The 15,020-nt window shown below is 52.1% G+C and overlaps 6 protein-coding genes across 6 annotated transcripts; 5 read left to right on the top strand and 1 right to left on the bottom strand.

Annotated features, from left to right (window-relative positions):
* Positions 1-73: 73 nt before the first annotated feature.
* On the top strand, positions 74-3,700 carry J4E88_008682 (uncharacterized protein; the record flags this gene model as incomplete). Its single annotated transcript, XM_049402291.1, has 2 exons — positions 74-2,836; positions 2,885-3,700. 2 exons carry the CDS (start codon positions 74-76, stop codon positions 3,698-3,700), a joined length of 3,579 nt encoding a protein of 1,192 aa, XP_049251962.1.
* Positions 3,701-4,167: 467 nt separating this feature from the next.
* On the top strand, positions 4,168-4,764 carry J4E88_008681 (uncharacterized protein; the record flags this gene model as incomplete). Its single annotated transcript, XM_049402290.1, has 4 exons — positions 4,168-4,182; positions 4,238-4,372; positions 4,425-4,492; positions 4,572-4,764. 4 exons carry the CDS (start codon positions 4,168-4,170, stop codon positions 4,762-4,764), a joined length of 411 nt encoding a protein of 136 aa, XP_049251961.1.
* Positions 4,765-5,985: 1,221 nt separating this feature from the next.
* Positions 5,986-7,588, top strand: J4E88_008680 (uncharacterized protein; the record flags this gene model as incomplete). The annotated part of the gene is made up of 4 exons (XM_049402289.1): positions 5,986-5,992; positions 6,042-6,412; positions 6,485-6,815; positions 6,882-7,588. The coding sequence occupies 4 exons, from the start codon at positions 5,986-5,988 to the stop codon at positions 7,586-7,588; spliced, it is 1,416 nt and encodes a 471-aa protein (XP_049251960.1).
* Positions 7,589-7,629: 41 nt separating this feature from the next.
* On the bottom strand, positions 7,630-9,554 carry J4E88_008679 (uncharacterized protein; the record flags this gene model as incomplete). The annotated part of the gene is made up of 5 exons (XM_049402288.1): positions 7,630-7,777; positions 7,871-8,478; positions 8,536-8,637; positions 8,688-9,134; positions 9,186-9,554. The coding sequence occupies 5 exons, from the start codon at positions 9,552-9,554 to the stop codon at positions 7,630-7,632; spliced, it is 1,674 nt and encodes a 557-aa protein (XP_049251959.1).
* A 494-nt stretch (positions 9,555-10,048) lies between these two features.
* On the top strand, positions 10,049-12,348 carry J4E88_008678 (uncharacterized protein; the record flags this gene model as incomplete). The annotated part of the gene is made up of 3 exons (XM_049402287.1): positions 10,049-10,145; positions 10,199-10,751; positions 11,568-12,348. The coding sequence occupies 3 exons, from the start codon at positions 10,049-10,051 to the stop codon at positions 12,346-12,348; spliced, it is 1,431 nt and encodes a 476-aa protein (XP_049251958.1).
* A 724-nt stretch (positions 12,349-13,072) lies between these two features.
* Positions 13,073-14,896, top strand: J4E88_008677 (uncharacterized protein; the record flags this gene model as incomplete). Its single annotated transcript, XM_049402286.1, has 4 exons — positions 13,073-13,124; positions 13,175-13,271; positions 13,461-13,506; positions 13,553-14,896. 4 exons carry the CDS (start codon positions 13,073-13,075, stop codon positions 14,894-14,896), a joined length of 1,539 nt encoding a protein of 512 aa, XP_049251957.1.
* Between the last annotated feature and the right edge of the window lie 124 nt (positions 14,897-15,020).

Below are 15,020 nucleotides of genomic sequence, written 5' to 3'. Positions count from 1 at the left end.
CCAACACGCACCATGCGCGCCTCTTACACTTCGCTGCCATAGCCTGCCATGGCGCATGTGAAGGTCGAGAACAATGGCAGACGCACCTTCCCAACCGCCCGCGACACGGCGCCCGCCCCCGCAAGATGGTCCCTACATCCTCCGCAAGCTCGTCGCAAACCTCCCGCTGTCCGCTGACGGTCCATCTACAGACGTGCGCATCACGTGTGTAGAAGTGTGGAATGGCAACCTCTATGTTGGCACCTCCGCCGCCGAAATCATCCACTTCGTCCTCCTGCCGCCCGAGACCGACGATCCCTCCGAAGAGCCCACGGCCATCATTGCCTCACGACTAGAACCGCCCCATAACGACAGCAATGGGCCCGGTGTGCAGCAGATTCTCCTGCTCCCCAAGATCAGCAAGGCCTGTGTGCTGTGTAACAATACCCTCTCCATATACTCGCTACCCGAGCTGAGCCCAGACTCGACCTTCAAGCCGATAGGATGTCTGTGGGTTGGAGGTGTCGACTTGAACGACAACGCTGAAGGTCCGGCTGAGGATGGCGTGGTAGTCGTCATCGGCCTTAAGAAACGCCTGCGACTGGTGCAGATATCCGAGAACTCACCCCCGAAAGCGATCAAGGCGATTGAATACGGAGGCTGTCTGGTCTCGGTCCGCCGAGACACGTTCTCATGCGCTGCTGATGCGCATTCGTATGCCCTACTGGACGTCGTACACCAGCAGAAGATAGGCCTATTCCCAATCTCTTCCTTGGACCCAGACGCCGGCGACATTGGCGGAGCCGCTGAGCACCTGGCGACTGTGCCAAATGCACCTTCTAGGAGCGTTTCCTCCGCTTCGCATCCACAAGCTCCCGAGGAGCACCGCGGCCATTCTCGAAGTACAAGTTTGAACGTGCTTGGGCTGGGCGGTCCTTCACGAACAGCAAGCCCACGGGCTCCGGCGCAACGCTATGGTTTCGACGTGCCACAATCACTCTCGCGCGACATGTCACCGGCTCCTTCACGCTCGCCTGGCCGAGCCGCCATGGGAGGAGAAGGCGAAAGAGCGTCTAGCCAATCTCGAGGCGGCGCAACTTCACCCGATAAACCTTTACCACCAGCTCCAACCGAAGAAGAGGGACCACAGCCCGAAGAGCCACTGCTACCACGACCGCCGCCCTTCATTCCTTTGAGACCCCACGTCGCATCACCAAACACGAACGAGTTTCTGTTGACGGTCGGCACTACACCTTCTGACCAAGGAGTCGGCATGTTCGTAAACCTCGATGGAGATATGTGCAGAGGTAGCATACAATTCAGTAGCTATCCTGATGCGATTGCTGTAGACGGCGCGGGCATTGACTTCTCGGCCTCTATGGGTCAGGGCATGAACTCTGAGGAAGGTTACGTCTTGGCCGTTGTACATCGAGAGGCGGAAGGTAGTATGACCTACGGTGTTGAGATTCAGCGATGGGATGTGGATCCCAGCGCTGGAGAAGTTGACAAGCACTGGCTCAATTTCAGCCCGCTCGGCCTGCCAGTGCAGACCAAAGGCTCACATATCTCGACGCCTATAGGTATGCGCACTGTAGTGCAGCCTTACGATCTAGTGATTCCTGAAGTAGGCGCGAAACTGACCGTCCGGAAATTGCAGCTTGCTTCATCTGAGGGAACAGCGAGAGAGTCCAATGAAGTTGAGAAGCGCCAAACAAATGCGGACCGCGAGTTTGCGGAGCGCCTGTCCAAATTGCAGTCACAGACTGTCGTCTGGGCCGGAGACCAAATATGGTGGACAGTACGAAACCCCCTAGTGACCCGATTAGATTCACGAATCGAAGCGGCCCAGTATGCGCTCATTGGAGATGCGACACGCATCCAGCCTGACAGAAGAGTCATAGAAACCATCCTAGGCGATATCCGCGGACAAGAGCCGCGCAACGAGTCTGAATACCTTAGTCTCATATACATTCGTCAAAAGGCCTCGCTTATGCTCTTCATGGACGTAGTCCTACGTACCAAAACGAACATCATCATATTCGAAAATGAGAAGCGTATCACCGAACAAGCACTCATTGAAGGTGAAATAGACCCGCGAGTTGTCTTGAGCCTGATGCCGATTCTCAACCAAGAAGTGGTACAAGGCTCGGACGGCGTACAGATCTATGGCGGCATCACAACGCTGGTAGAGCACTTCTTGCAACAGAACGATCTCTCCACCATGCCAACGAACATCAATGGTCCCTTTGGTGACAATCTGTTGCATTTCGTAAAGCGATATCTCCAATTCTGGAAAAAGCGGAAAGGAATGGCAAGCGTAACAAACGATCCAACCGTGTTCAAGACTGTCGATGCAGCATTGCTTCACATCCTCCTACTCTTAGACCAAGGAAGTCCAAAGGGTACTTCCAGCCCCGGCGCCCACCGAGCAGAACTCTACGAACTGGTCGATAAGGAAGTAGAGTGCTTCGATCGCGCTGTTGAGTTGTTAGAACAGTTCAAGCGTCTCTTCCTGCTCAGTCGTTTGTACCAAGGCAACTGCAAGGCTTCCGTCAAGGCGTCACATGTGCTGGCGACCTGGAAACGGATCTTGGAAGGCGAGGAAGACAAGGGAGGCGAACTTGTAGATGGCGAGCATAAGGTGCGCGACTATCTACGAAAGATTCGCGATCAAGCTCTGGTAGAAGAATACGGCGCATGGCTAGCGAATAGGAATCCAAAGCTGGGTGTTCAAGTCTTTGCGGACGATCAGAGTAGAGTCAAATTCGACCCTACTCGAGCAGTAGCTTTGCTGAGAGACAAGGCGCCAGGCGCTGTCAAAGAGTACCTAGAGTATCTTGTCTTCGGCCAGAAAAAGGTAAGCCCTTCAGCACATATCTACTCGCTCTACTAACACCAGCCCCAGCACCCCGAGTATGTAAACGAACTCATAGCATTCTACCTCTCCACCGTAATCACCGAACTCGAAAGCACCCCCTCATCCCGCGCCACCCTCTCCCAAAGCTACGAAACCTACCGCATCCTCGAACCCCCGAAACCAACCTACTTCTCCTTCATAACCGACAACGCGCTCGACGCAGAATGGTGGCACGCCCGCATCCGCCTATTGCAACTCCTCAGCGAGACCTCCTCCTACGACGTTCACACCGTCCTATCCCGTCTACAACCCTACAGCCAAGAACTAGTCTCCGAAATGATCATTCTAAACGGCCGGCAAGAGCGGCACGAAGAAGCGCTGAAATTGCTTACGCACGGCTTGGGCGACTACAACACAGCAATAAGCTACTGCCTCTACGGCTACGCCTCTATCCACCGCCGCGCCACCCCCGGCGCACCACCCGTGTCGCACAGCCAGATCCCCACGCGCGCAGAACAATCACGCATGTTCGGTCACCTGCTCAGAGAATTTCTCCAGATAGAAGATCTTTCGCAGAGGGTGGAGCGCACCTCTGAACTTCTAGAGCGGTTTGGGGGCTGGCTTGATGTTGCCGATGTGTTGGCGATTGTGCCTGATGAGTGGAGTGTGGATGTTTTTAGCGGGTTTTTGATACAGGCGTTGAGGAAGTTGGTTAGGGATAGGGCGGAGAGCGATGTTGTGAGAGCTTTGAGCGACTCTCAAAACAGTCAGACAAGTAACGAATTAGTGGAGAAGAGGGAGGAGGGAGGGCCGCAGTTTGAGAGGGTGGAAGGAGACCTGGGGAGGAATGATGGGTTTGTGTAGGGTATAGCGTTCAGGTTGTAGTCGGGTAGCTTTAGCTGTGCGAAGCTAGCACGGGGTGTTTGGGAACTACAACTGTACTGCGATTCCATCAACTGGCGTCCCGGCTTGTTTACGCTCGATCTTCAGCACTAGCACATTCATCATGATAGCATGTGGCATATACAGCATCACTCAACCGCGTCCTGCCCGCGCGTTATTTTTGCACCAACTAGTTAGTTACATCGACCAAAAACAGATGGCGATTTTGTGCAGTTTGAAGAACTGAAAGAATGTTTTGATGCATAGTTCTGAAAGCCCACTCAACACCGGCTCGCGCCTGCCTCGCGACGGTCTTGGCATTCTCACACTCGGAGGCACGAGCAACGCCGGAGCATAGCCACCGACGTCTCTCACTTCTCTTGCTTACTCAACTCAACTTCATTTCGATTTCATCACCCAGACAGCACTCACAATCGCTTGCTCACATCATGCAGCGCCGTATGGTGAGTGTCATCAATTTTTGCATCGTGTTCCCCGAATTGGCGCTAACGGTGGCAGCTCACGAAAGATGAAGAGGCCTCAGCCCAAAGCGAGGATCTAGAGGTGCGCCGCGAAGATCAAGAGAAGATCAACAAATTCAGTTCTCTGCATCAGAAAGAAGAGCTTCTGGAAGAGGAGCTGAGGGCAAAGATTGTATGATTCAAACCGTCGCATTCGGTCTGCACTCGGTCTAACAATAGCGCAGAAGGAGAAGGAAGACCTGGAGGAGATCTCAGGCGAACTCGAGCTAGTTGATGAAGAGGAGAAAGTACCGTAAGTTCCTTGCGATGGGCTGCGAGATGGCTCGTCATTAGACACAGCCCGAGTATCAACAAGCTAATCGCAACCACAGATACAAAGTCGGCGATTGCTTCGTCTCATTACCCCAACCTCAGGTCCTTGAGCTTCTGGGTTCATCAACAGAGACCATTGACAGCGAGGTAGAAGCTCTCAAGGCCAAGCTAGAAGGTATCCAAGAAGAGATGGGAGAGCTGAAGAAGGCACTCTACGGCCGCTTTGGTCGCAGCATCAACCTCGAGACATAGGCGATGCATACGCTGTAGACTTGCAGCGATAGTTCGCCGACGGAGATACATGCAACAAGAATCGAGAATCAACACACGTCCCAGTCTGAAATCGCATTCCGAGATGGATCGAATTCCGAATCGGCGTTCCACAATTCCTAACGCATACCGTCGGACTTTACTAATCCGCAGACCGAAGACATGGTAATCTGAGTCAAACGCGCATTCCCTGCCTTGCAAAACAAAAGAAGATAACGTACGTGACTCATTACAGGTCAATTATCAAACAATGCACCGAGTTCCACTTGGAGAGCCGCGCATCGGTAAGTTTGCCGATGCATAATAACGTCTTGTTCCCCGTCGGGCCTCGTAGGGCGCACGCAGCTAAACGGTACCCGTCATGCATTCGTAAGTTAAGCCCCGCCTACTCTGCATGCGGTAACGGCTACGATCGACAACCCAGGTAGACGTGCAGCCACGAAAATTATTGATCAGGGGAATTGTGGCGCCTACTTAAACACCTCGGATGCTAATCCACAAGTGCGCGGGGTCGCGCAGTATACTACCCAAGTTCTAGTCTGTTACTACCCGTTTTCGTTCTCTAACTGCATTCGCAAAGTCATCCGTTTTGCTTCTTTGAACCTCAAATTGCTGGAAAGCAAGGCGCGTCATCCTTACGGGTAATCATTTCAGCATGGAGAGTGCAGATCTGGAACGAACTTATTCCCGGGAACAACAAGGCTTAGGGCCGGGTCATGAGGCCATTACCTCACCTGTCGCTCTTGTCCGCAGTTTTACTTCGAAGAGTCAGAGAAGTACGACGAGTCGACAGAGTTCAAGAAATCGCTGTACGCATAACTTCGTCTTACTGCGATGTTGGGGGTGTGGGTTACTAACGGGTCAACATAGCCGGTGCTATAGAGAGCTCGCGTGCTGCGCGACTGAGGGAACTTGAGAAAGATGCTGGCACATCTGACGATACGGAGAAGGAGGATGCGATTGAGAAAGTTGCGTCGAGAACACCTTCAACGCTGAGTTCGCATGGACGGTCGAATTCACCGTCGCCGGCGTCGAGTGTCCACGATGAGCACACGAGTGGGAGACGGGTTATCCGCTTTGAAGATGGAGACCCTGAGAATCCTAACAATTGGGGGCGTGTGAGTTGAACAATGGAAAAGTGATTCGAAGAAGGACTAACAAGTATTCCAGTGGAAGAAGATCTACGCCCTCGTCGTTGCTATCATGAGTGGTAAGCCACCCTAATCCTTCTTTTGACAACTCAGCTGAACCAGACAAAGTGATGAACAGCACCATGACCTCCAGCCTAGCAGCCGGAGCCACGGCTCCAATATCTCGCCATTTCAACCAAACCAACGAATATGCGCTCATCCTCCCCACATCCATGTATCTAGTTGGCTACGCATGCGGCCCCATGCTCTGGGGCCCTCTCTCAGAATCCTACGGCCGCAAAGGAACCATGGTGATATCCTTTGCCTTTTTCACAATATTCTCCATCGCTTCGGCGCTATCACCAAACTTCGCTTCGCTCGTCATCTTCAGGTTGTTGGTGGGCGTGGGAGGGAGTTGCGCGATTAGTGTTGTCGGCGGGATATGTGCGGATATCTATCACAATCCTAAGTATCGGGGGAGGAGTATGGCGATTTTCATGGTATGTGGCTCCTATCCCCTTCCTCTTAATGGCCTCTAGCAGAAGGAAGGAAACCTAATCAGAGTATAACAGGCAGCAACAACATTCGGACCCATCCTCGGACCCCCAATATCAGGCTTCATCAGCGTAGTATCCTGGAGCTGGGCCTTTTGGATCGGAGTCATACTTGCCGGAGCAACATGGCCGCTCTTCTACTTCTTCGACGAAACATACGGTCCCACTATCCTAAAGCGGCGCGCGAAGCGACTACGCAAGGAAACGGGTAACGAGAATATCATCGCGCCACTTGAATTGGAGAAGACGGACTTGAACCACATTGTCACCGTCATCCTGACCAGACCACTACGAATGATCTGCTTTGAACCTCTCGTGCTGTTCACGTGCTTGTATCTAAGTTACGCCTGTAAGTCAAGCCTTCCCCCACCATTCCTGCACAAAGCCATCTCCTTACTAACCCCCACCCCCAAAGATGCCATATTCTACATATTCCTACAATCCTACCCCATAATCTTCACCGGCATCTACCACTTCAACGCCGGCGAGACAGGCCTCGCCTTCCTCCCTATCGGCGTCGGCGCCCTCATCTCCGCTGGCATTTACTTGTCGTGGGACTGGTATTTGGCCCGCGCTCAACGCCTCAACCGCCCTTGGTCGCGCAACGAAGAAATGAGGAGGCTGCCCCTTGCTTGCATCGCCGGACCGTTTTTCGTTATCAGCGCGTTCTGGCTGGGCTGGACGAGTAGAGAGAGTATCCACTGGATTGTCCCTACGCTCGCGGGGATACTGTTTGGAATGGGATATCTGTGTCTCTTCATGGCTTTACTCAACTATCTAGTCGACGCTTACGAAGTCTTCGCCGCGAGTGCCATGGCGGCAGCGAGTTTATCGCGATCTTCGTTTGGGGCTGTGCTGCCTTTTGCTGCGAAACCGATGTATAGGACTATGGGCGTGGCTTGGGCGACTAGTCTACTGGGGTTCTTCAGTCTGGCGCTGTGTGTTGTGCCGTTTGTTTTCGTGCGGTGGGGTGGTAGGATGAGGGATCGGAGTCAGTTTTGTCAGTATCTGAGGAGGAAGAAGAGAGAGGAGGAGGAGGAAGCGGAGAAGGAGAGGGAGGGGTTGAGGGAAAAGAGGGTTATGGTACAGCCTAATGAGTTCAAGGGGAAGGAGGATGTGTAGGGCGTGATTAGACCGTCCTGCATGTCTATGCAAAGCTAAACTTAAAGATCATCCAACATGTACTCCCTCCTCTTCTCAGGCTGAGCCTTGATAACCCAGCTATGGAGTACAATCTCATGCCACTGCACCCTCTCCGCATTCTGCATACGAAAGACCGGCTCCCTCTCAACCACAAACTCTTTGCCTTTCCTAGGCCCAATGCGCGGTAGCAAGAAGCGAAACGAGACCCAATACACAATACAGCATGTCAGCATTATCCACGACAACAAACCTGTCGCGTACCAAGGAAGTCCGGGAATGATGTCGTGAACGTCAAGATCTGAGTATTGAAACGGTGGTATCCAGACTGCGACCAAGGGGAAGCCGCCAGCGATAGCGTAGATCAGAGCAGCGGTGACACTCAACCAAGTTGGGAGAGGCGATTTGAGAGACCACTTCGTAAAGGTACGGAGATACAACACGCCGACTGCCATGATGAAGGTTGGTATGATATCGATGAGGTATACGTATAGGTTTGCTAGGATCCTGTATGCAGACGAGGGCTTCATGGGCCATGTTACTAGTATCAGGAACACGGCGCATACCCAGTGTAGGAATAGCGCGCCCAAGGGAGTGGGCTCCGACTGGCTAGAATGGTGTTTCTCGCGGTATTTGCGAAAAAGAATGCGGTTCTCGCCGAAGAATTTGGCGAATGGTAGGACACCTTCTTTCTCTATTTCTTGTTTCGCGCGGGCAAGGGTGAATGTCATGCCGATGACATTGCCAAAGCTGTTGATGGTCGTGAAGATGGCGAGGATTGCAGATGCGTGTTTGTGGCCGATGACGTTGTTGAGGAAAGCGAGGGCTACATCTGTGGATGCAAGTTGTTGCTCTTTGCTGACTACGATCATCTGGGCATGTCAGCTCGGGTCTGGGCAATGACTATGTCCGTAAGAAAGGTGACCTACGTAGCTAATGTTAACGAGCATGTACAGGATACAGATCATTCCAAGAGCAATGATGATGCCTTTGGGAAAGTTCTTGCGTGGTCTGTGGATCTCGCAGAGTATCTGAGCATGTGTAAGTGGTGAGTCGATAGGATGTCGGGATGAAGACTCACATAGTTCGCTTGATTGTATCCGCCATAGGCGTAAAAGACCGCTAGCATGCCTTGCGTATAGCTGTCGGCGTTTCCGTGTGTCCGCGCAAACGAGTTCTTGTATTCCATATTGGCTGTTGCGTGGTTCGTATGCGCGACACCAGCCAATACGCATATCGCCATGATTGGAAACACACAAAGGATGGCAATCTTGACAACGACGATGACGTTGTTGAGCAGAATCCCCCCACGTCGAGTGAACGCGTGCAAGAAGCACGGAAGCGTTACTGCCATTATCGCAAGACATCGTGCCGCGGCGTCCTTGGCTGCACCTCGATCGGTTCCTGGAGAGCCTATTATGTCGTCGCCGAAAGTCAATGCGTTGGCTGCGCTCGAAGCAATGATCACGTAGTTGACTGCGTAGAAGGAAAAGACGAAGAACTTGGGTCGCTTGATGAGGTAGTTCACCTAGTCGCGGTCAGCCGTGTATCAGTGGCAGGCTTGCAGTTCTGCACTCACGTAGTTCATGTCTCCACCATTGCGTACAACCGGCACTCTTTCGCCATCAATTGAATGCCGAGGTGTAGTCAAGCCGAACTCGATGTACAAAATAGAACCCGCGATGGCTGCAAGCCCACCGAAAGCCCAAAAGCAAAGCGTGATTCCCGAGCTCTCGGTGGCCTGCATAACGGTCCATGGTGTTCGGAATATGCCAGTACCGATGACTTGCTGGAGTATGAAGGCCACTACTGAGAAGAGACCTAGAGGATTCGGCGTGCTTTTCGTAGCGACAACATCTTTGTCGTTCAAAGCCTCGAGGTATGCGCGGTCTTCTTCGTCTAAGCACAGGCTGCGATCTCCCGATTGGACGCTAAATGATTCGTCCATCGTTCGGTACTGAGCATCGATTTGAAGCTGGTGAAGCTTAGGAATCTGGTTGGATAAGTAGTACCTAGCTACAGTAGTGACTGTCCAGCAAGAAGCCGGTAATGGTATCTGAATGACTTATCCCTTGAGTTTCATGCATTAGTTATCACCCGGCAGAAGAGCTAGTCTTCGAAGCCCTTGCTCAGAGTTTTGCTCTTTCCGTCGACTTTCAAAGCCTTCGCACCGCGAAGCTGCGACTCCTTGCTTAACGATACTTGCCATGTGAACAGCAGCCACTAACACGAGGTCGCTTCGAAATTCAATAGAAAGCCACTTTGCGTAGGAGTGCAAGGCTAAATCCGAAAGTGAACAAAGCATCGCTTGCCACAGTTGAGGAGATGCAGGGGATGCGCGAGGAAGGGATGCGCGTGTGCCAGATAACGGCAGACAGCTCCTTAGGTATCGTCGTCGGTCCCTAGCCTGCATCTTCTCAAAGCATTGCAACTGTCGGTAACATGCCGTGGGATTTCGGTGTACTCAGCTTTGTTTGCGGTGCCATCAAATTATCGTGGATCATATACGAGAAGGGGTTCACGGAGGAGAAGTCGCTGCGTTTGTCCTCCCAGCCACCCCACCCACGTTCCGCGCTAACCGTATTGTTTTAGCGCGACGGTATCTTGAGTTTGGCGACGCGTTGTTCCGGCTGCACTGGAGTCTCAACACCATCGAATCCATCGTCAGAACCGCGAACACCGGCTTAGAAAACGAAAGGCTCGAGAGCTATGGACCTGAACTATATGATACCACAGCGCTGATCGATATCGTGGGCAACTTCCGCTTGACGCTGGAACAGTGTCAGCAGTTGCTCAATGACGTCAGCAAATTTCGTACTGGCAAAGACGGCTTCATCACCAACATCATCTACAACCTGAATACGGATGCGCAGGTCAGAGATTTGACTGAGCGTTTGAAACATCACAGCGTCAAGATTGGTCTCGTTCTCGACGCGTTCAACGTTCATGTCCAAACACAGCTGCGGGATCTCCACAATGAACAACACCAAGACCTGGCGGAGCGAATTCAGGAGCTGAAGCACCTACTTGTTGCTAGTCGCGATTCAAGCACCGACGCGTATCAGCCGGTGATCAAGCGAGATATAGAAGTCCCTGTCGAACTTGCCGAGCGCTTCACAGCGGAGTTACAGCAACGTTCTTTATTGTATACGTTTGACTGGGAGAAAACATCTGACGGACTGCAAGTATCAGTCAGAGAAGGCCTAGAAGCCTTTTGCAATCATTTCAATGGCGTTCGTCCGGATGGAGATGCGACATCATATCTTCGCCTTCTCAAAAGCATATGGCCAATGGACAAGATTAGGGAAGGACACGATTGGTCAAGTATCCAAAGCTCAAATCCAGGCGGTCTCTATGATAGGTGCATCCGGGAAATGGATCGACGACTTCGCATAGAGTGCGCTCGAATCGCTAGCAGTCCAATCGCGCGCCCCCGACTATCTACTATTATGCGGTCTCCCGAGGAAATGCTTGCTATCTGGCCGAGACCTATCTCCATCAACGATAACGTGCACGAAACGAATCTTGGGGTTCTTCTGGATATTTCGCTTGTCTCCGGTACGCAGACACATACCTTTCGCGTAGTGCGTAACATGGATGGGACGTTGGGAATGGAAGATACCACCACGACTATAACATCATGCACTGGCGGCAGTTCCAGGGACAGAGTAACACAAAGACTCAACCTTGACCCAAGGAAGGTTTTCCTGGTCCCTGTGTATGCAATACCGAAAGTCTCAGGCTCACAAGATGCCTCTTGTAGCGTAAAGCTGCAGAGCTCCCCTGATGACACAAATGGCCTGACTCCAGAGTTTCGCTCATGTACCGACTTGTTCAGATTGCAACACCTCATTACGGGCTACAGATGCGTACATCAAAGGTGGGTAGCCATTAGCCTACAAAACTTGTCGCGCAAGCAGCACTTCAACTATATGCCTGTATGAGACTGACAAATTTGAAGGAGAAACGCAAGAGTCACTTCTCTCATGAAGGGGCAGGGCTTCCCAACGAATGGTGGCGCATCCGAAGGTAGACCAAGCAAGACCACCGACGTATTGACTGAGATCGGAAACATACAGTTGTGGCAGAAAGCTTCTTTCGAAAAGAGATCCGCGTCCCAACACCAATACAGCAGGTCGTCAGAAGACCTGTTAAATTCTTCAGAAACTGTATCGGGTGCATGGAGTCCTGAGCCACTCAGCGAACGGACTTTCACCTCGACGTCGAGCATCATGAGCAACATCTCCAGCGCTCATTCACAGGAAATATCCCTGGGCTCTGCAGTCAGGGCAGTACAATTGACACAACCAGAGCCACCGTTACTTGTGGTATTTCTCAAACAGCCAGATACAGGACAGTTATCCTTCCTAGCCATTGAGCTCGATGAGCGCACGAAGATCGAGCCAAAAAGCTGCGACTGTCGAAGAACCAAAGCCAGCTGTACAGTCAGTGTGCTAGAGCGATCTGGTACACCACTGCTAGCACGTCGTTTCTATGCGAAGAAGGGGCTCAACAGCTGGAATCTGGCGGCTGTCGGTGCACATTGGTCGTCATCTGACACGGGTGCGGTATGTGTGCGCGACATGTACTGGCTCCGGTTCGAGTTCTCGAACGACGCTGAGCGCAAGAAGTTTCATCAGAATGTCACTGATCTCGTTCGTATCTTCTCTGCAAGGATGAACGACTACCAGAGAGACTTAAGATCTGTCCGAGGAGCTCACATCATCTCACGACCAGGCTGAGAATGGTTGGCATTGCTCACTTCCTTCATCTATCGTATTTGTCAATTTTTAGTCTAATGTTAATAACTTTCCTTCGTCTCAATATCATGTAGTAGCAGTCTGTGGTGATTTTCGCTCACTTCCGATGATCTTGCTCAGCCCTCGTACTAGTTTGAGCCAAGAAAGCTTTTACAAGAGATCATGTTGCTAGATTATGTCTACGCTGCACCTACAAGTATATGCAACATACAAGAGAGACGCACGAAGTTGACGTCAGTCATATGGATGTCTCGGAAAATACAACTTCCTCAATGCGAACAATCTAGCGAATGCGAATTTAGGCTGAGAATCGCACCTGACGCCCGGTGCTAGCGAGTGCGACATGCTTGGCCTGCGCCACCGACCTCTCGCACTCGTCAACACTTCGCCAATACACTTGGCACTCTATGGTAGAGATGTGCATCATTCTTTATAAGAAAGACGTAGACTTCGAAGCCAGGATTAAAACATACATTGATGTGTACATCAGTATAGATTTCGTATAAGACCTTCTAAGGTCTACAAAAACGACGTCCCACATTTCCTTCACCGTACGATGACGGCGCCCTCGCAGTCTGGCCAAGAACACCAACCTGAGTTCATCGCAGCTAGTATTGTTGCGGCTACTAGCAGAGAAACATGGATAACTCAAGCGCGACGATGGAAGTTTCTCCTACTGCTATTGCCAGGCTTCTATACCGCGAGTATGGATCTAACTGTTGTCGCCACAGCGCAGCCGTTCATCGCCTCTCATTTCCGTAAGTACTCTCTCCAAGGACCGCCAGTGTACATGCTTACTATCAAACAGAAGCTTTGAACCAGATAAGCTGGATCGGCACAGCCTTCACACTCACAGACACTGCGTTCGTCCCCTTGTTTGGCCAGATAGCTGATGTCTTCGGACGGTACGCAGCCCTGCAGATTGCTGTTATAATTATGACTTTGGGCGGCGTCCTTTGTGCAAGCGCACAAATTTGGCCAATCTTGGTACTTGGTCGAGCACTACAGGGTGTGGGGACGGCCGGCATGTCTACATGCTCTCTCATCATCTTGGCGGACAACGTGTCCCTGAAAGAGCAAGCGTTCAATACTAGCATCTTTCACTTCTTGATCGGCATTGCGTATGCAACTGGACCTTTGGTATGACTATTAGCAGCTGAGCTTATTACTGCTAACAGGTAATCAGATCGGAGGCTACATGACGAATGTGCATTGGCGATATGTCTTTGTGCTCTTGTCCGCCTTGAGCGCAATAAGCATCCTCACTATTGCGTTCCTGCGACCTGATCTGAAGAAGGGGAGGTACTCGGTGGCTCATCCGCAGTCGGGTCAGACTTCTCTTAGGTCTTTCCTCGATGGATGCGCGTGTATCGACCTGATCGGCGTGGGAACGTTCGTCGTTGGAGTGGCGCTGATTATCCTGGCGACCAGTTGGGGTGGCTCGGCTTATGCCTGGACATCACCAGCCGTCTTAACACCGCTTATCACCGGCCCATTCTTGCTGGTAGTGTTCGTGATGTACCAACGACACATGGCGCCGGGCCGACGTCTCGCGCAACGGCTTCCACGGATCATGCCCGTGGTGCCATACCAACTCTTTCACGAGAAGGATGTGACCCTAGTCTGTATCATCTCCGCAGCAACAGGTGCAGCTCTCTACGCCTGCTTCTACTTCGCCGGTATCTACTTCACTCTTGTTGAGGGTTTCGACGCTGGTAAAGCTGGGCTCCAGCTGCTGTTCTACGTTCCCGGGATCGGTATCGGCGTATACACTGCCATTATCATGTGCAACGTACACCCTCGACAGACCATCTGGCCCCTACTGATCGGTACAATCGTAGAGACAGGTAGCATCGGAGCGCTATCATGGGCTATACGTGCTCGCCAGAGGACCGCTGTCAACGTGCTCATGGGCGTCGCCGGGTTCGGTACTGGCATCCGCTTTATGCCAGAGAACCTACACCTGACAGGAATGTACCGGGACAAGATCGCTGTCATTCTCGGCCTTTTGAGCTTCGCTGGTCCTTTCGGTGGAACCATAGCTTTGACGGTGATGGGCTCGGTCTTCCAGAACAAGATGTCGGCCTACTTCGTCGGTAGTGAAGGGTTATCTAGATTCGACGTCAACTCACCCACCGCATTGAATGCTATCAGCGACCTCTCGTTGGAAGATCTGGAACGCTTCCGATCTGCTGCCGCCAACGCTATTAGTTGGTCGTTCATCTCCATTTTGCCATTTTTAGCCCTCAGCATCCTCGCTGCGTTAATGCTAGGCAACGTCTGGATATGCAAGGACAAGAAAGCGATGAAGGCGACATCTCCCAGCGACCCGACAGTGAATACGGACGCAGCGCTGCAAGATCAGACGCAGAGTGTGCAGCGGAATGGAAGGCCGGAGGTGCTGACCGGAATCTACCTCTACGCTGTATTGAGAGGAACAGTAGCTTCACAGCGGCACTTGGGCCCGCTGGAGGTGCGGTTAGATCGTCACAAGGAGAAGAAAGACAGCAGGGAGAGTGCTTCGCTATGATGTCATGATAACATTCCGTTTATGGTTAGACCGAACCCACGGGCCAAATGCCCCTATCGTAACGAAGTGGCTGGAGTCCCAGCCATCCGCGTTCCCACTGCAGCGATCCCTCAAGCAACATGAA

The sequence above is a fragment of the Alternaria novae-zelandiae genome, assembly GCF_023758075.1.
Source record: "Alternaria novae-zelandiae strain BMP 2774 chromosome Unknown scaffold_20, whole genome shotgun sequence".
Lineage (NCBI taxonomy): Eukaryota > Fungi > Ascomycota > Dothideomycetes > Pleosporales > Pleosporaceae > Alternaria > Alternaria novae-zelandiae.
Note: the sequence above shows the minus strand (reverse complement) of the source record. Positions and strands in the feature narration are given on the sequence as shown.